The 19,232-nt window shown below is 43.1% G+C and overlaps 8 protein-coding genes across 8 annotated transcripts; 4 read left to right on the top strand and 4 right to left on the bottom strand.

Annotated features, from left to right (window-relative positions):
• Positions 1–55: 55 nt before the first annotated feature.
• FA14DRAFT_145616 (uncharacterized protein) lies at positions 56–2,174 on the bottom strand (the record flags this gene model as incomplete). The annotated part of the gene is made up of 2 exons (XM_025497283.1): positions 1,363–2,174; positions 56–1,305 (listed from the first exon to the last, which is right to left on the bottom strand). Exons 1-2 carry the CDS (start codon positions 2,099–2,101, stop codon positions 56–58), a joined length of 1,989 nt encoding a protein of 662 aa, XP_025355991.1. The 5' UTR covers positions 2,102–2,174.
• Positions 2,175–2,454: 280 nt separating this feature from the next.
• On the bottom strand, positions 2,455–3,551 carry FA14DRAFT_189627 (uncharacterized protein). The gene has a single exon (XM_025501741.1). It carries the CDS (start codon positions 3,511–3,513, stop codon positions 2,506–2,508), a length of 1,008 nt encoding a protein of 335 aa, XP_025355990.1. The 5' UTR covers positions 3,514–3,551; the 3' UTR covers positions 2,455–2,505.
• Positions 3,552–3,727: 176 nt separating this feature from the next.
• On the top strand, positions 3,728–5,493 carry FA14DRAFT_189626 (uncharacterized protein). Its single transcript, XM_025501740.1, has 2 exons — positions 3,728–4,420; positions 4,486–5,493. The coding sequence occupies exons 1-2, from the start codon at positions 4,091–4,093 to the stop codon at positions 5,158–5,160; spliced, it is 1,005 nt and encodes a 334-aa protein (XP_025355989.1). The 5' UTR covers positions 3,728–4,090; the 3' UTR covers positions 5,161–5,493.
• Positions 5,494–5,693: 200 nt separating this feature from the next.
• FA14DRAFT_45557 (putative ribosomal protein L10a.e, cytosolic) lies at positions 5,694–6,607 on the top strand. The gene has a single exon (XM_025502372.1). It carries the CDS (start codon positions 5,760–5,762, stop codon positions 6,411–6,413), a length of 654 nt encoding a protein of 217 aa, XP_025355988.1. The 5' UTR covers positions 5,694–5,759; the 3' UTR covers positions 6,414–6,607.
• Positions 6,608–6,802: 195 nt separating this feature from the next.
• On the bottom strand, positions 6,803–9,139 carry FA14DRAFT_179049 (uncharacterized protein; the record flags this gene model as incomplete). Its single annotated transcript, XM_025500896.1, has 3 exons — positions 6,803–8,293; positions 8,360–8,687; positions 8,754–9,139. 3 exons carry the CDS (start codon positions 9,137–9,139, stop codon positions 6,803–6,805), a joined length of 2,205 nt encoding a protein of 734 aa, XP_025355987.1.
• A 1,867-nt stretch (positions 9,140–11,006) lies between these two features.
• FA14DRAFT_155093 (uncharacterized protein) lies at positions 11,007–13,604 on the top strand (the record flags this gene model as incomplete). The annotated part of the gene is made up of 1 exon (XM_025497731.1): positions 11,007–13,604. One exon carries the CDS (start codon positions 11,007–11,009, stop codon positions 13,602–13,604), a length of 2,598 nt encoding a protein of 865 aa, XP_025355986.1.
• A 471-nt stretch (positions 13,605–14,075) lies between these two features.
• On the bottom strand, positions 14,076–15,731 carry FA14DRAFT_160727 (uncharacterized protein). The gene has a single exon (XM_025498799.1). It carries the CDS (start codon positions 15,568–15,570, stop codon positions 14,212–14,214), a length of 1,359 nt encoding a protein of 452 aa, XP_025355985.1. The 5' UTR covers positions 15,571–15,731; the 3' UTR covers positions 14,076–14,211.
• Positions 15,732–15,846: 115 nt separating this feature from the next.
• On the top strand, positions 15,847–19,220 carry FA14DRAFT_189621 (uncharacterized protein). Its single transcript, XM_025501739.1, has one exon. The coding sequence runs from the start codon at positions 16,045–16,047 to the stop codon at positions 19,174–19,176; it is 3,132 nt and encodes a 1,043-aa protein (XP_025355984.1). The 5' UTR covers positions 15,847–16,044; the 3' UTR covers positions 19,177–19,220.
• The last annotated feature ends 12 nt before the right edge of the window (positions 19,221–19,232 follow it).

Raw genomic sequence — 19,232 nt, 5'->3', positions numbered from 1 at the left:
ATGTATTACAGATAGTCTAGCGATGAATGTAGCTAAAGTCAAAGCATGTGTGTATCTAATTACGACCAACGAATTGATATACGATTCTACGAACGATACCTGAGAGATGATCGGGATTTTGAGCATAAGTTCCCATGACGAGTGACATACCAGCACTTGTGAGCAAAAGATCTCCACCAGGTACAAAAGGTACCCAAGAACGTTGACGAGCGACGCTCCAAGCACTTTCCATTCCTTTTGGCAAGACGTACATTGCCAATTCTGTTCTTCTACGTTTGTGTTCGATGAACAGCGAAAGACAGGTTGCGAAACCGGCCCACCAATGCATCGCAGTTCCAACGAGAAATTTACGAGCCCATTCTGGCACGATTGCTAATAGACGAGGATCGTTGATGATCTTATCGTGCAAAGAATGACAAGTGCAGAAAAGTGTTTGGAAAATGATCACAAATGCTCCCAAGAAGGAGGAAGAGCGAACGGATCCAAACAATGATCTCAAAAAGACACGAAGAGGATCTTTTCGGAATGCTCTCATACGTAAGAAGATGGCGGGAACAAAGTGCAAAGTCATGTAAACTGGCAAAATCCATCTCGTCACTTCCAAGAAACGATCGACAGGACTCCAAAGATGGCTTGATTCCCATGGATGAACAACTTCACATGGAACGTGATCGTACACCTTGCCATTCTTTACCTGTTCAATCATATCACGGATCCGCTTGACGTTTGATCCAACAATACCCCGACGATTTTGTTTGTTTGCTGCAATATTGGGGAAAATCTCTCTTCCACTGGAAGAGATTGTAGGTGCAGGCAATTCACCTCCGGGGAAGAATGATTTAATCGTATCAACGCTTGCCGTTTTACCGTTCATTGAATCGCGGTGAATGGGCAAAGCGGTAGGTGAAATGTGGGATGCTTGAGTGATCCAAGAGATGTATCCTCTTGGTAGTGTTTCAGGTTTGTTGAGCCAGGCATACATAATTTGACCACATGCCAAACCAAAAGTGAGAACGGCACCATTAGGAATGCTAATCAGTCCCTTCGAATGAGCATTGTTGTACGTACCTTCCAAACCACGGACGACCAATTGTTGAGCAAGACCGATTCGACTATCTTTACGTTCGACAAGGATAGCCAAACCACTAACGGCACCTGCAAGATAAGCATGCCAAACACGACTTCTAGGATCGCGCATGAATGCTCTGTGTTTCTGTTTGGATTTTGCTTTTGCCAATTCTTCTCCTTCTTTACCTTCTAATTCTTTCCATCCACTTCGTGGTGTGGCTGTACCAGAAACATGACCTGATCCGACTTGGGATTCATCGCCGCTTGCGTCGCCGATTGCTCCAACAGGCACACCTCCGCTGCTGCTTTGTCTGCTCATTGAGGCACCGCCTCCTTTGCTAGTGGAAGGGACAGACTTCGATCTTTGCCCTCTTGTCTTTGATGCGTTTGAAAGAGGCGTCATCAGCCTGAGTGAATTGGATGTTGCTTTGTACAGCATTGACCAAGCAGCAAACATCAAACTGAATCGGATATTCTCTGCGCCAAAGAAAGCGATCAAAAAAGCTTTTCCTTGAGCTTTCTTTGTTCGTAAAGCACGAATCAATGCGAACACTAGCATCACTGATCCACGCAACATGAATGCTAAGTTGAATGATCGTAAACCTCCTCTTACGACGTGAACAGCCAAACGTTCCCAGTCGCTTGGTATTTTGGTTGGTTCATCGTGTGGTCTCCAGATCTTGCTGCCAACCGCACTTCTGAGTTGTTTTGGCGGCATATTTGCCAATTCATGTAATCCATGAACGCTTAGTGATCTTCTTAGCTGTTGTGCACTTTCTGCGATATTGGGCGTAAGTGGTTGATCTTTTGACCATCTATTATATGCACTTTGTTCATCTTCAGATTCTGATACGAGCTCTTCGCCATCTTTTTTCATCGTTGTGAATGCGGGTAAACGTAATCCTGGATCTCTTACTGGACGTCTTTCAGGTGAAGTATCTTTGCTTTCGGGTGTTTTCGTTCCATCACCTATTGTGAAACCTGCATTTGCACGACCCCTTTTATTGGAATCAGGCGAAGTAGGAGGTGGCATGATTTATGGTAGCCTCTTTCGAGATGATCGATTAGTGAAGGAAAGGATGTTGTCTTAGTAGTATGTTTCCCCGATTCTCTTTCCATACAATTTTAAACGTGGTAGTGTTAGTGTACCCCGCTTTCAGATCTTTACAAGAGTTTATTCTAATGGGGCGGGGTGGGATTGTATCGTTACATGCAGTAGGTAGGCCTATGGCTTGTGTATGTTAAATGCCCGATATGTTTGAAAAATGGTCTACCCCAACCCGCGTTCATATCTCGGCTTAAGGGCAGATGGACTGTATTTTACAAGAAGGCACTTTGGCTTCAATCACCGGCTCACGCTTATTGCATGCATCCGGCCCTGTCACTCTAGTTATATCAATATGATTTCTATAGTATAGTACAAATTCAATCCACTATTTACAGCTTTGATGACTTTTTCTTATTGACAGCCATTGACATACTCAAGGCTGTCTGTCGACTGACGGCCAGCAGAATACTATTGACACCTTTTGGTAATTGTAACTTTTCAGCATCGGAAGGATGTGACCAAATTTCAATCTCGAAAGACCAATGACCTTGATGTAAAAATGTAGTCTTTGCTTTTGTGACGATGTTCTGTAATGCATACGTCGGAATAGGATGGGCAATTTCTATCGATAACGTCATTGTTGGAAACCAAAAATCTGTTCGGCCTCCTGAAACTTCTTTCGCTTTTGGGGGCATCATACTCTTCCACGTAACAGTCATATCCATATAAAATGCAATCGCTGTCAAATTATGACCGATCATATCTTCTGCCGATACTTCTTCTTGCGGGAAGTGCATACTCTGTACTACTGTTAATCTTCCTTCATCTTCTTTTGTCTTTTCTTGTGCTTTTTCATCAACAATCTTTGTTGGCACTTTGTGTTTAGGATACCATGGCTTCTCTTTTGAACGATCGTTTGGATCCATCAAAAGAGGCGCAGTATTTCCAAAAGGTTCGTTTGGCAAGAATGAGAATTGTCCAGTGATTGGATCCGATCGTAAAGCGGTAAAGTCTGCAAAGATGCAACTTACTCTCGTGCACACGACCGACGATCCTTGTTTTCCAGAGTTTTGTAGAATGTCTGCTTCTAGAACACTTGTATTCCTTCCTGGTTTCAATAGTCGTACTTCAACGGTGTATGGTAGATCGGCAGACACTTTACCAAGATAGGTAGCATTACAAGAAAACAGATGCTCTTGTTGTTTTCCAATCCTTCGCTTTACGAAATCATGTGCACAATGCAATACGATTGCTAGAGTGTATCCTCCATTGGGAACTACTCCAATATTCCAAGTTGGATCATAATTTCCTTCGTATGTCGCCCTTTTTTCTTCGTCAATGATCAATTTGCTATCTGTTGCCCGTACTAGAGTTGCTCTGGCATCATTTGAAGTCATTATCGAGGATGAATGTAAGAAGAAGGAGGGAAAAAGTCAGGCACCTAGTGTATTAGAAATGTGTTTTACTGACTGCATTCCGCTTCCACATTTTTCTAACCGGACGGATAGAAGCGCAGCGTCCGTGTTTGCCGGTTCACTGTTTGCTGTGGAGGTGCGTGAAGGTGAAAAATCATTTTTACTCTCATTAAAACAAAGATAGATGATTGCAATGAAGAAGACACTTTCTTGTGTTGGATTGTCGGCTTTGACTCTTATCTTCACTCAATTGATGAAGCAGTCAAATTTTCATCAATAGCTAAAGAGAGATGGAATCTTTAAGCCATTGTCAGAGTCAACTTTTCTGAATCAACGTAGACTTTCACGACCTCTGTATACTCACTCAATCAAACTTTAACAACATGATGTCATGAGTTGTAATACGTAGTTTAGATTCACAAACGCGGAGCAGACACAGCCCGACCAAAAGCAGCCGGAGCATCTTGGAGATCACGCCTTTGCAGGAAGAAGTAAAGCTCCGGTCCGAAAATCTTCTCAACATGACCATCATCCTTCTTATATAGAATGAATCAAGAGAATGAGTTCCACAGGAACAAAAGCGGTCCTTCTCAGAGCTACCGAGAAAAAATTGATCCTTGACGAAGAACAAAAAGCGATTTACACTGGAATTGTTGATCCACAATGGAATGTATTCGCAATTTCAAACGGAGGTTATACATTAGGCATCTTGCTCAATTGCGCTCAAAATTTCGTCGTTAGACGAATTGGCAAACAACAGAAAGATTTGCTCTCTTGTAGCACTTCTTACTTTGCTGGAGTCTCAGCAAAGGTGCCTTTCACCGTCGAAGTAAGATTGTTGAAGAAAGGAAAATCAACCAGCATCGTCGAGACAGATATGCTACAAAAGGTGAGCTGAACGAAAACAGATTAGATCGAAAATTGCCGCTCATTTTTACCCTGAGAAACCTATAGACTGCAGAAGATGGAGGGATGCTTTTATGCGTTAGAGCATCTGCGATTTTTACCGACTTTGCAAGCTTACGATCGGATTCACTCCTTAAACAAGTCTCTATCCTCCCTAATGACTTCTCCGCTCCAGTCCCACCACTGATTTCTGATCCGACAGATCGATCGAGCGAACATCCTTGGTGGGAAAAACAGAAGATACCAACAGTTGTAGAAGACAAAGCAGCACAAGATCAGGCATTTCAAAAGGACGGTTTACTCGCTGTACAAAGCATGTACTTTCCAGAAGAACATGTTGATGAAGTGGATATGGGCAGCTATAACATCACCGCCTTGGCACTATATAGTGACACCAGTGGAGACTTTAATCGAATGATGCCCAAACGTCTGCACAAGCTAACAAACAATTTTCGCGGATTTTGGTTCGCCACTGTTAGACTATCGATCGAGATGGCGCAACCTTTGCCGACTTTACCATTACAAAAAGCGGTTACTAGAGGCAAGACCAGATTTTTGAACGAAGGACGATGGTGCTTTGAAATTGAAATTTGGACGCATCCAACCGATGCTGACAGACTCAATTTGCCAAAAGGAACCGATAGCATCTTACTCGCAGTTTGTAAACAACAAGCATTGAGCATGTCAGCATCAGTAAACAAAAAGACGGCATCTAAGCTATGACGCAATCGTTGCTCGTATCATAGAGCTGAGCATGTAGAGTTCTTTCCAGATATACCCTTTTCATCCTTCACTTTTTGGCTTGCTAGGCATGAGTGGACCAATGGAGATCAAAAGAGCGAGAAATATTCGAAGAAGATTTGTGCGTTCTTTAATCTTATCATATGAGACTGGTGATATTGCGGTGGAGCGATTTGACCTTTTCAGACAATATTCGGCTAAATATGTCCCCACGAGAAGTACGATGAAGATCGGGCGTAGCTCTGCCAAAGTATATAGAACAACTAGATATGACATTTCATCTAGATAGGAGGAAACCTTAAGGTGATGGAAGATATATTGTGATGCAAACTCTTAAAGGTTGAGGTAAATACAGGTCTAAGTTATCTCCGCGAAGATAGATTAGCATACAGTTCGCTTAGTCAGCAAAAGACTCACCTTTGCTTTTGACACGTGATCCGCAGCGTACGGTTAAAGCAAGAATTTTGTTAATTTTGGTATGCGCGCTGGGCAGAATAGCAGGGCATTGCAGTGTAGTGTGGTAGTAGTCCATCTTCTAAACCTTACCTTCTCTCCATCACTGTACAACACCATCTCTCAAGATGTCTTCGAAATTGCAAGTGTCAAGCGTGCGACAAAGCATTCAACAATTGTTGAAGTCTTCTGAAGAGAAGCACCGTAACTTCAACGAAACGATTGAATTGCAAATCGGTTTGAAGAACTACGATACTCAACGTGACAAACGTTTCTCAGGCACAATCAAATTGCCTCACATTCCTCGTCCTCGTATGTCTTTGTGCATCTTGGCTGATGCAGCTGACGTCGATCGTGCCAAATTGATCGATTTGGAATTCATGACTGTTGAAGATTTGAAGAAGCTCAACAAGAACAAGAAATTGGTTAAGAAATTGGCAAAGAAATACGATGCTTTCTTGGCTTCCGATGCTTTGATCAAGCAAATTCCTCGTTTGTTGGGTCCTGGTTTGTCCAAGGCTGGTAAATTCCCAACACCAGTATCTCACGCCGAAGATTTGGAAAAGAAGGTGATTGAAGTTAAGTCAACCATCAAATTCCAATTGAAGAAGGTCTTGTGCTTGGGTGTTGCCGTCGGTCACGTTCACATGACTGATGACCAAGCCTTGGCAAACATCATGTTGTCCATCAACTTCTTGATCTCTTTGTTGAAGAAGAACTGGCAAAACATCAAATCTTTGGTTATCAAATCAACCATGGGCAAGCCAATCCGCTTGTACTAACCATCTGTCGCATTTAAGGATTGCCGTGTATTGTATCACTATAATCGAACGAAACAAGTAGCGGTCGCACGCTTGTACCCAGCCACAACATGAAACATATTGCCGATTCATTTCGTCAATTCATCGTTCGTCGGTGAGGGGAGCTCGAAACGGCATCCCAATCCCCAAAATTATTGGCATTTTATTCAATGAAATATATCACATGTCAAAACAATGAGTGATGATACAGGAGAGAGTTTGAATCGCATGAGCGACGATGGACAGTACTAATTACAGTATAAGTGACAGCGAGGTTCTTAGAGAGAGATGTATAAAAGTGTCAATGACAGAAGGAAGGTGAGATGATGAATGGAAAGAGAATGTGTATGTACAAAGGCTTGAATGCCAGATCAATTTGAGGGGCCAAAGAATGGATTGCTCCTCATGGAGCCACGGTAGGGACCTTCGGAGATACTTCGAACGTGTGCAGAGCCTTGGAGGCGTCGAACGGATGGTTGGCTGGATGGCAAATGGTATGATGGCAATTCACTTGCGTTTTGTTCAGGCTTATCATTGTTTTGAACAGTTTCTCTTTCTCTGCTTTTTTGTTGAACCATGGCTGGCAAAGCAAGTCCGAGAGGCGTGAATTGCGTTCTGTTTGTCGATGAATTGCTTGAACGTTGAGCTTCGGCATCTTTGATACTCGTTGCGCTAAATCTTCCGCCAAACGTACCTGTTGTAACGCTCAACTCTTCATCCATCGAAACATTCTTGGTCGTATTTGGAGGACTGCTCACAGACAGCTTCGGTTCACGACCGGAAAATTGGGCCTGTAATTGTTGGTCTTCCGTGGCAGAATATGCTGGTGGCAATGGTTTATCGCTCAATCTTGCTTCAAAGACGCCAGGTCTATCACTCGATCCACTGCCTTTCCTTTCTGGAACAATTGAGGGAACAGACTTTCTTTTAACGTTGTACGTTCTTGATGGAGAGTCTTGCGGTGATTCAGTCCCGGAAAATGGTGCTTCCCATTGATTTGGTGGAGATGTATCTTCATGATTACGATAAGCTTCAATCTTGCGTAGTTGTGCTTGAGCACGGATGGATGAGATTGACAAATTATCACCATGTTTTCTCTTTTGAGAAGAGGAGTGAACTGGTTTGGTGTATAAACTTGTTTCTTCTTCATCATTGACGCCAGCATCTGCCATTCTAGTTAAAAGAGTCACATCTTCCGTTGCCATCTTCCCTTTGCTTGGTACAAACGGGGGATTTGTGTCCGTACCCAATTTCGGATATGCAACAGTACGGGTTTCCAGATCTTGATTGTGTTGTGGCAAGAAGAACAATGATTCAGAAACTGGAGTTTGATTGATTGCAATTAAAGGCGTACTCGTCCAACCAGCAGCAGCAGGGGAAATGTCATCCGAAGAATGGTCATTCTTTCCCGTCAAATTGGGATAACCTCTTTCAATATCCGTCACATCAGTTGCGTCAGAGCAATGTTGATGAACAGAAAGTGTGATACCGTGAAAAGTTGGCTGCTTGTAACTCTTTGAGTTCTTTTCGCTAAAGCTTGATGTTGTGGCTTCAGCTGATCTCGGATGCAAAGAGGATGGTAACCATGAACGTGTAGTTTGTGCACTGGCATATTGACTTTGTTGCAAATGCACGCCTCCCGATCCGCTTCCAGTACTTCTCGATGGTCCAGAATTGGCTTCGCTTCTTCCTACGACGTAGGATTGATTACCTTGATGAACGGCATCTTGCTCGCTGATCAAAAGACCCATACCAGTGATGATTTGAATTGCACAGCTTATGCCCAACAGACTGCGTGCTTGCCCGTCTGAACATGCCAAGTAGAGGAATTCCATGAAGTTGACACAACAGACAATGGCGACCTAGTGGACAGGAACTGGATTAGTATACTTTGAATCTCTTGAAATTGATGAGAATAATGTACTCACATAGTGTATGTTGTTGTATAACAGAATCCGAGTGATACCAGTGATACCGGAAATACCTTTCAAGCCTTTTGCATTTTGCAGTAATCTTCTGGTTGCAAAAGCAGTCACAGCTGCATCGTAGATGACGTTGAACAAGAGATAATAGGGAGATGCGAACGTCCAAACTGATCTAAGCTCAAAAGGCCCAACTTGACAGAAGCCTTCTTCAAGATAAGTGGTTTTGTGTTGTTTTTTGACCGTCCAACAAGTGAGAGCGATATGTAAACAGACACCCACCGAAAGGCCATAAAACACTTTTCTGTTACAATTAAAAACGATATAGCAACGCCTGAAAAAGGGAGAAGAGGTGTTTAGTAACATAAACCAAAAAAAAACATCTTCTTCAGTCACTTACCAAGCGATTGCAATTGCAACAAAAGACACACTCAACAGCATGAATGTGTAGTACATGGTATGGAAAGCATAACATCCTTCTCCCGTCTTGATATACGATGAATTTTCGATCAATGCATCACAGATGAATGCAAATACGGCCATATACTTGATCGTTATGAATAAGATTTCTGCAGCGTTGAACCGTTTTCGAAGCCATGCTCGACGATACATGCGAAATTCTGCTGGAATTGTTCGAATGGCTTCGAGCAAAATGATCGTTTGTGCAGCAATTGTTGGATACAATAGCAGTACGATAAAATTGAGAAATGCAAGACTTGGCCCTTGATCGGTTGTTGATGGGTCCATTGATGGGTCAGGAGGAGCACCTTGAGATTGATCGCTCATCTTGCTGTAAAATGAATGAGAGTGAAGATGATTGAATTGGTTGAGCGAATGTGCAAGTGAGTGATATGATAAGCGTAGAACAAAGTTGAAAGTCCAAAATCTTGCAAAGATGGATGATGATTGAGGGAAAGGTAAATTCCAATTTATGCAGCCGTACTTGTAGTATATATACAAAGCGGCTTTTCTATGGATTATTGCGTATTGATGAGGAAATTTCAATTTTCTGGCGTCGCGCAAGAAGACGGCAACTTCTTTCCTCCGCCCATCCTGTTTTGCCTTTGAATGGCAAAGGATGCGTCACATCTTTTGGCGTGTATCAGGCGTTGTGTTTTAATCTTCGATAGACTTGTGAGAATGAACATATGACTTTTTGCATAACCGCCAAGTAAAAATTACATCACAAATTGACGTTCCTGCATGCTTAAAATGAAATTGTTTCGATCTTTAGCAAGCTGAATTTTAATGACGCCTAAAAAAAGTCGATATATGCGTTGCTGGCATGCATTTTCTCAAGATGAACGTTTATCGGATAACTTGGTTTTGTGGCGCTTGCTCCGTGTTCTTGTGCAAGAAGAGAAAATGAAAGCAAGAAAAAGGTTCCGATGGTGAAATGGCGTATTGATTTGATTCTCAACAATCTTCGTTAGTCATAATCACACGGCATTCTAAGTCAGTCTTTCATTAATTTTTCTTTATTCGATCAACGGGGTTGATTCCCAATTAGGTCACAAGATTGAGGAGAATCGACGAAGGAAGAGTAAACTCCGATTGCAAGCGGCATACTACCACAAATTACGGACGCGCATGGACTTGATAATGTGACTTCAGCGTTGAATGAAATTGCACAGGGATGGCGTTCGCTCCGTTTCCGGAGTACGCCAGAAGGTTCTTTTGTCACCATTACTAATGAGAATAAGGTCAAAAGACGTCCTTTGCTTTGAATTTGAGAGAAAGCAAGAAGAAACTTTTGCGATTTCCAGTCGATGTCACAAGAATGATCCTTCAAACCTGGTCATGCTGATTAATGACGCGGATGCCGTTCAGAAGAGCAGCAAGGTCATGGGTGCTTGCGGCTGCCGCACTTTGAAGGAAAATCTCTCTTCCTTCAAGGCTGCTAGAGCAAGCCAAAACGCGCAAAATTACGTACCGTATAATTTGCCAACAAACAATAGCCATCAAACGGCGCCGTGACAATGTGTCCCTGTCACAAAAGAATGAAGTAAGTTCGGAATGATTGCTCTTACTTTCTTTTTAGGGATCACTATGATCAGAAGAAACGCAAATGTCCTTATTCTCACTCGAGCCTTGTCACTCAATTTCCGATCAAATCGGACCCGTCGCTGTTTCATTCCTTTAATCCAACTCGGAGAGGAAATGAATGGCGTATATTGAAGTTGGTCACATTCAAAGACATCATCGTTCAATTTTTCAATTCAAACAACTTTACGAAACCTAAAAGCGGGCGCCTGCCTAATTTGTCAACAAGAACAAAAAAGAGTGCAAACGCAAACGGGCGCAAAAAATGTGCCTTGCAATGGTGGGCGTCAGTACATAGGAATCGAAAGAAGAAGCCTTGGCATCATATTGGGTAATATTCAAGGATACAGGACATACTGATAGTTCGCCTTTTTCCTTTTGAGGACAAACAAGCCGGATAATCGAGTAGGCGCTTCGAATGAGGAGCATACAAAGATACATAAATAGCAACTCTCAGATCAATTTCCCACATTCGCTTCATCCGAACACATTTCCACAGACAGGATTACAATCATTACCCCATTCTGTCTTTCCAACACAAATTTCGATAACAAGATTCACACTTTCCTTCCAGCTTCTACTTTGATCATTTGCAGACAAGAAGCCGTCAATGCATGCAAAGGTTCCTAATTTGGCCTTTTGGGCCTTCACAATCGCTATCTTACTGCATCTGGGTTTGACAGCAAATGCAGGTCCTGTTTCTTTCAATGATCTTAGCCCAATCGAAAAACGTTCCGATGGATCCAAAATCGAAAAGCGCTATTTTGATAACAAAAAGTTCGTTTACGATTCCGGTGAAGCAACAAGTAAACGGTCTTCCATTTTCCAAGAGCTCGCCTCTTCTTTCAAAAAGCGTTCGCCCATCACTTGGTCGACAACCGGTCGAACAACATATTTCTTCGGCGCAAGTTGCAATAACGGTGTCTGTCATAAAGCCCGATCGCTGGAAACAAAATTGAAGGAAACACAATTGAAGAAGCGTTCGCCAGTGCCTTCCAATGTTGAAGAATCATCCGGGTCTGAAATTGAGACGGGATCATTACGTCGTACAATAGACGATCTAGCCGATGAAATGACATCTGTCTTGCTGAGTAGAAACCTCCCATGGTTTGGTTCTATGTTCAGATGGTGGCCAGGTGCGCACCGTAGAAGGTATGAATCCGATCTCGATCAAGAATCGACAGTCATATTAACAAAAAGGTGGCGTGCTTGGTTTTTGAATCGCTTTAAGCCTGGCGGAAGAAGAAAAAGAAGTCTAGAGTTTGAATCGGACGAAGCTTTGACAAGCATAATTACAAAAAGATTATTTCCTTGGTGGTTTAATCGTTTTGCGCCTGCAGGCGGTGGTGCAAGAAGGGAAGAGTTTACCTCGGATGAAGCCTTGACAAGCATGTTGACAAAAAGATGGCTTCCTTGGTGGAGTCGTTTCTTTAGTAGTGGTTCAGGAACAAGAAGGGAAGAACTTACCTCGGATGAAGCCTTGACAAGCATGTTGACAAAAAGATGGATTCCGTGGTGGCTTAATCGTTTTGCGCCTTCAGGCGGTGGTGCAAGAAGGGAAGAGCTTACCTCGGATGAAGCCTTGACAAATATGTTGACAAAGAGATTATTCCCGTGGTGGTTTAATCGTTTTGCGCCTGCAGGCGGTGGTGCAAGAAGGGAAGAGCTTATCTCGGATGAAGCCTTGACAAGCATGCTGACAAGGAGACTGCAAGCACCACCACGGTGGGTTCGTTCTTTGAGTGGAGCAAGGAAAAGTAGGGATGGTCTAGCATTTTACGATGAAGAATTGACGAATGATCAGAGGCGTTCAGGTGATGATGAAAGGAATTTCCTTTTCACAGAACGATGGGTAGCAGGCATGGATTCAGGTGACGAATTGGTCGAGCAAGTCAAGCGTTCCCCAATTCTTGGACCGTTGTTCATGTACTGGACTATCCCTATTCGCAGATCTTTTGAGGGCGAATTACAAACTTTAAAACGTGAGCCAGTTCCTGCAGGTTCTTCCCAGTATCGTCCAAACAACCATCGCCGTTCCAGTGAAGCAGAGACAGAGCGTCAACTTCGATCTGCAACAGATCAACCTCATCTTGTGAAACGCAAAGAACAAATCAAAGAGGAAGAGGTGAAGCGTGAAATCTCCTCCCTATCTTCAGAGCAACAATACGAGGAAAGTATCGTTCGTTCCTTGAATAGTGAAAAGCACATGTTGGTCAAACGTGAGCCGGGGAAGGGGAAACCCACGCGATATCACTTTGGGCTTCCACGTCGTGCGTTGGACGAGAAAAGCGCAAAAGTCGAGAACTTGGTAAAACGAGAGCCGGTTTGGAATCCCAATCGATATGTCTTTGCGCCTCCCCGTCGTTCGTTGGATGAGAAAAGCGCAAAAGTCGAAAACTTGGTAAAACGAGAGCCGGTTTGGAATCCGAATCGATATGCCTTTGCGCCTCCCCGTCGTTCGTTGGATGAGAAAAGCGCAGAAGTCGAGAACCTGGTAAAGCGTGAGCCAATTTTCAGATACAATAGGAATAATTTTGGAGGCGCTCCTCCAGTAAGTCGATCGTCGGAGGAGGAGGAAAGCTTGGAAATTCAAAAACGCCAGCCAGTTCAGGGTGGTTCAAAAGGGTACAATTTTGGTCACAAACGTTCGTTGCAAGAAACGGCCTCATCCGTAGAAGTACGTGAGCCAGCATGGGCAAAACCAAATAGCTACAGTTTTGGCGGTCGTGACTCTCGTGAAGCGCAAACAAGCAAAGGAAAACAAATCAGTAAACGATCACCAATCTTCAGTGTGCACAGGTACAATTTTGGCGGTCGTGATTCTGATGAAGGTGAGAGCAAGATCGCTGAACGTGAGTATGGCGAAGAAGCTGCCAAACGTGAAGTCGTTGAAAAGCAAGCTGGCAATGACGAGCAAATCAGCAGACGATCACCCATCTTTATGCCAAAAGGTCCTGGTTACTATGGGACTCAAAAAAATCAGCCCACTAAGAGGGAGGATTCAGATGGTGCTAAAAGAAGGAACGTAGGTCAAACAAGCGAAGTTTTGGCAAATGCCAACGTCAAACGTGAAATTTTTGATTCACAAGCTGGTAATGGAGAGCAAGTAAGCAAACGTTCACCAATCTTTAATCCTAAAAGTCATGCGTACATGGGCTTTAATAAAGTATCTAAAAATTTGAAAACAGAAAATCAGAATGATCCTTAACGGAGAGATCCTGGAGAAGATGCCGAAAGGAGCTCGCCAATCTTCAAATCAACACACTTAAACGGTATATGCAAGCTTTGAAGCCAAGAAGTGGTCTCACGTAGAAAACAGGGTTGAAAGGGTACGTTTGTCTCATCTTTTGTCAAATTATCAAACATTTCTGTCATTTCGTTGTTTTCACTTCAAAGACTCATACAAATTTCCATCTTCAATACTTCTCACTCTTTTGTGGCCATAGCCTTTTTCATCTTCAACATCTCCCACTCTTTTGCGGCCATAGCCTACAGTCTCTTCATATCCCGAATATCATCACCTTCTCTTTTCTTTTGTCCTTACAAAATGTTCACTCATTTGTAGATTTAGTCTGTATTTCTCAATGAATCGTCATTCACTGTATACTGTCATTTTTACGTATTTGTTGAAGCACTCTCACTGTGAGTACTTATGATCATCACACAGAATACGAAAATAGAAGGAAAGATATGGTATCGTTAATAAAAGTTAAATAAGAGTAAAATACAGCAAAATACAAGCTTGAGCGGGGTATCACTTAGAATTTGAGAGTGAATAGTTAGTTATACAAGATTATAGGGTCTGAGTAAAGTTCTTACGCAACAACAGAAGTTGGAACTGTGGAAGCCACCGTAAGCCAGCTGGCGGCAGTAGGCGCAACGATCAGACGTGGTGAAGGTACGATTTCAGATTTCAATAAACCGCATTCTTTTGACCATTGCAACATCACATTACCATCTGCCCTTTCAGCAAAGCGAAGACTGCAATTGGATTCAGAATGCAATGCTTCTTGTTCGAAATCTAGATGTGGCGGTGGTAATGCAATTGCCAGAGCGCATGAGATTTGATCGTTGTTTTGATACTTTTCAAGAAAGTATAAAGCACAATCGAATGTCTTTGTTGCTGCCAAAGGCGCTTTTTTGAGAGATTCAATCGAGATATCAAGTTTCTCCGCAAGAATTTCTTCATTTTTGACTTGATTCTTGAAGATGTTCAACCGTTGCTGTAACCCTTGTGGGAAAAGTCCTGGTCGTAAATTAGACGCTTCTCTTTTCTCCCTTGTGGAAAATTGCATTTCTTCTGCGTCATCTCCTCCATCATCCCAAACAGAGAACCGTTCGTCCAAGAAACGCGTTGCACGACGAGCTGCCCAATTGAGGGTATGTACACCTTTCTTGAGAACATCCAACGTGCTCAAAGCTTCACATGGCACGATCACTTGACAATCGCCTGCTTTGAGATAGTCATGTACGGTGCGTAACGAATAGATAAGCAAGCTTGCATCGGCAATGATGATGCGTGTAACAATTGCACTAGAAGGCTTTGAGGGAGGCAAAGTAGGATCTGCTGATGCAATTTGAGAAGTGTTAGTTGCATCTCTTTGTTGCTGTTTGCAAGAAGGAACGAAAGAGGAAATCTTTGTTTTCTTGCAAGAGGGACCTTTAAGTCTTTGCTGCTTGGTACTGTTTTCATCTGCGTATCGTGCAACTTTTTCTTCACTACCACTCTTTAAAGTAGTCAGATCAGTGGAGGTTGTGGCGGTATTTGCAACGCTTAGGCTTTCCGCTGAGCCAATGTGGCCGAATTCATTCTTAGAAGAAGCGTTTGACTTTCTTTGCATTCTGTTTTGAATTGGACATCTTGTGTTTTTGCCTTGTTGTTGCATCTTTTCGACATCATCTGTCAATTGCTCCACTCTGTGACGTAAAAACATAGCTCCCATCCTTCTGCATAAAGCTTCTTTTGCATCCGAGCATTTTGACTTTTCGTTTTCCTCTACGTCAGAGTTGCTTGTTGGCGTACCATCTTGCATGCTTTTCCCGATACTATGCCTTGTATTCGATTTGACACTATTGATTGAATTTCTGATGCTATTACTTGATTGTTGACGAAAAAGGTAACTAGTTTGAGCTGATATTGTTGGACTTGTTTGCTCTTTCTCTGTTGATGTCATTGTAGTCGTCATTGCTGATGACGATGAAGGCAAGTAAACCATCTTGTTCAGATCACACCTGAATGAATCTAGGTATGAATCTGGTTATGATTTTGGCAAATGATGATGATGCATTTATACTTTTTGAAATGTATGCTAATGTATATAAATCATTGCTGAGCTTACTACGCATATAAATCAGTTCATAATTGCTGAGTACGTTTGTACCTAAATCATACGCCGTACCTAACATAGCACTGCGCCGGGCAAATGGCGCGTAACACAATTGCATCCTGACTGATATAATGACAGAGGGCTGGTGCTTATTTAAGCTCTTTGACGTTTTTTCGCTCCCAAGCCTTAATTAGATCTCCGCGGACAGGGAATGAGATGTGTCACCTGTTCAAAAATGCAACTTTCTTTCGGTCCACATTCACATAGAATTTATTGACTCATCCTTTTTCGCCATCACATCTAAACACCTATATCATCAAAATGAACAATAGGCCGCCTTTAGCCGGCTATCCACCACCTCGTGGTTACGGTCTTGACTCTTCTCGTCTAATCGCACCTTATCAAGCACACGGAATCAAACCTTTTTATCCTCCTCCAAACGTTGGATCTTTACCTTCATCCGTACCTTCGCCTTATCGTATCGAAGCAATGCAAAGTGCAGAACGCAGACATCATTCTGATTCTGTACATGAAGGAGATGAAATGATGGGATCAAGCGATGAAGATTCTCGTGAAGTAAATTATTCGAATCATAGTCATGGTACTCTAATCTCCAATTCTTCTCCCAATGGAGCCATGAGCCCAAATACATCAGCTTCCCGAGGAAAGAAAAGAACAGCACCAAATGGTCCGATCGCATCTACTTCCAGAAAAGCTTCCAACACTGCCACACCAAATAAAACAACTTCATCCACCGCCTCTAAAGCACGATCTAGTGAAGCGGCGCAAAGGACACCACCTGACTCAAGCGCTTCGGTTGACGGACAAAAGCGAAAAAAGAAAGCTGTTAGCTGTGAAGGATGTAGAAGGAGAAAGTTGAAATGTGATCGTGGATGGCCTTGTGGTGCTTGTCGCGATCGTGATGAAGCGCATCTATGCAGTTGGGAAGGTGGTACCAGACCGCAAGGAACAGGTCGAGATCAAGAAAACGTTCCCCTTTTGGCAAGGATGGATAAGATGGAGATGCTTTTAGGCAAGATAGCAGATCGCATTGGCATCAATGGACCTCCAAATGGAAACAAAAATGAGTCAAATCCAAGTGTTCCGGTTCATAGTGCTACAGATATTGCGACGCCTTCTAGCTCAGTATTGACCAATACTAATGTCGGTGCAGCTTTGACTGTCAGACAGAAAGGTCCACCCGGTTCACTCATGCGTGGTATGAATGTCTCGTTGCTACCAACAGCCATTCAACCAAACACAAACGATGAAATGGCAGCCGAATTATTGGACATTCTCAAAGCCATGCCAGATACAGCAAGCATTCGAAAGATGTGTCATTGCTTTTTTGACGAAGTGAATTGGATGCATTATGCAGTCGATGAGGACAACTTTTGGCAAAAGTTGTGCGAACAAGAAGAGATTCGAACGATGATCGTGGGGGAATCTACCCAGATCATTTCGACCGAGCATGTTCGTAGTCATCTTCAGTTTTTGGCTCTCACGCTTTGCATGTGCGGGTTCGCATTGCTTTACAGCGATGAATCAGATTTTCCCGAAGTGGGCAGACTTGTTGGACTTTCCCCAGCATATGGGCCATTCTTTGATTCTGCCCAACGGGCTTTATCTGCCACGAATCCATTTGACGAGCCAACACTAATGTCCTTCCGTGTGTTGATCTTGTTGATTTGGGCAATCGGCTGTGTTCGTGGACCTGCAAGCGGAAATGCGGTTCAAGCGATGACTTTATCTCAATTGCAAGCGTTAGAATTGGATATCGAGCCTGCTGCTTCAATGCCAAAAGCACAAGCACGAGACCGTATTCGTTTGTTCCATACTTTTGTCGTTATGGATTGGTTTGGTGCGGGTACGGTGAAGCGAAATTATTTTATGCGTGAAGAGCCAATCAAGCATCCGTATCTCTTTGCACGTCAAAATGTCAAAGAAGGCTTATCGGAAAAGGATGGTTTCTTACTGCCAGATATGTGGCTCAAATTGGAAGTTGCACGTATCAATAGACGTGCGGCCGATCGGTCAGCAATGACGGAGGAAGAGGCTTATTCTACAACTTTACAACTACAAGAGGAATTGGATGAAATTTTCTCTGATCTTCCGCCAGAGTTTGAGAATGAGATCCATGTTGACACGAAAGAGTTGGACATACCTCGTTTCCATCGATTGGCAGTATTGATGCTTGTAGCCAATCAGTTGATCAACTTGCACAAAAGGTATTACATCCAAGGCTGGCTAAACCCTGTGTTTAGGACATCGAGGGATATATGTTTCTCTTCTGCAAGAAGGATATGCCTTTTGTTCCGTAAAACATTCAGTCATGCAGTTCCGATGGACACATTGATGACCATGGACGTTGAGCAAATGAAGAGGGTCATGGATGGACGTCAAAAGCTCACTTCGAAATTGTGGTACTTTGCACATAGCAGTGTGGGTGCTTGTTTGCTTTTACAACATCATTATGCCTTGATGGATGTTCATCCTGACGCTGCTGGTCCTAATGCCGACAAAGTTCGTGCAGAGATCATTGACGACCTGCGATACACAAGGCGGTTGTTGTTGGCCATGTCTGCCCGATCGCAAATTGCTCGTTCGGGTATTGCTGTCTTGGCAAGACCTGAATTGGCTTGCTCTGGAGGAGCAGAAGCGTCAAACTTCAACCATGCTGATACTATGCATCACCGATCTAGACATGCTTCCGGAACGTACGATCCAGATGGCTCGATTGGTGATGAAGAATCTGCACGTAGGGCTGAATTGGCCAAAGATCTACAAAGTATTACAGATCATGACTCTTTCGCTACTAAACGTTTCAAGATGCATGGTAATGACGACTTTTTGAACTTTCGCTCCAGACGTCACAATAGGCCTGCGAATAACAGTGAAATTGGCACAGGTACAACTCCCAGATCGGTCGGAACGCCAGGTTCATCGAGTAGTGTGATGAATGTATCGCAAGGAACAAATGGTCAAAGCAATAAGTTTGGCGCACCAAATGGAGAAGAGTCACAACAAGGTTCTTCTCAATTTGTAGTTCCGTTCAAACCGCAACCAAGAACGCCCGGTAACGGTGCACAGAGAACCAATCCTGCTCAAACGAATGGGCTCAACAATAGCCATGCTCCTCATTTGAGCAGTGCACAACTTTCCGATATGGAAGCATTTTTGGAATCGGCCTTATCGACAGATTTTACAACAGGCTTACCCGTTGCGCCTGAAGTTTCTTTTGAAAGATCGGCAGATCGAATTGGAGGAACACAGCCTTTTGCTTCAAATGGTGTTATGAGACCTTTGAGTCCTTTCACTTCTGCTTTTTTGGGAAATTGGGATGCTTTCCAATCAAATCCTACTGCACAAAATACCCCCAATGGCAATACCAATGCCACCATGCCAAATGCAAATTCCGGCACACCTAATGGTGGGCAAAGTTGGGGCATGTAAAAAGTTACTGATTTAATTCATGTAGAATGGTACATTCATAAGCTTTGTTAATGTAT

This window comes from Meira miltonrushii, assembly GCF_003144205.1.
Source record: "Meira miltonrushii strain MCA 3882 unplaced genomic scaffold FA14scaffold_2, whole genome shotgun sequence".
Taxonomy (NCBI): domain Eukaryota; kingdom Fungi; phylum Basidiomycota; class Exobasidiomycetes; order Exobasidiales; family Brachybasidiaceae; genus Meira; species Meira miltonrushii.
The sequence above is the reverse complement of the archived record's forward strand: the minus strand, read 5'-3'. Positions and strand labels throughout refer to the sequence as shown.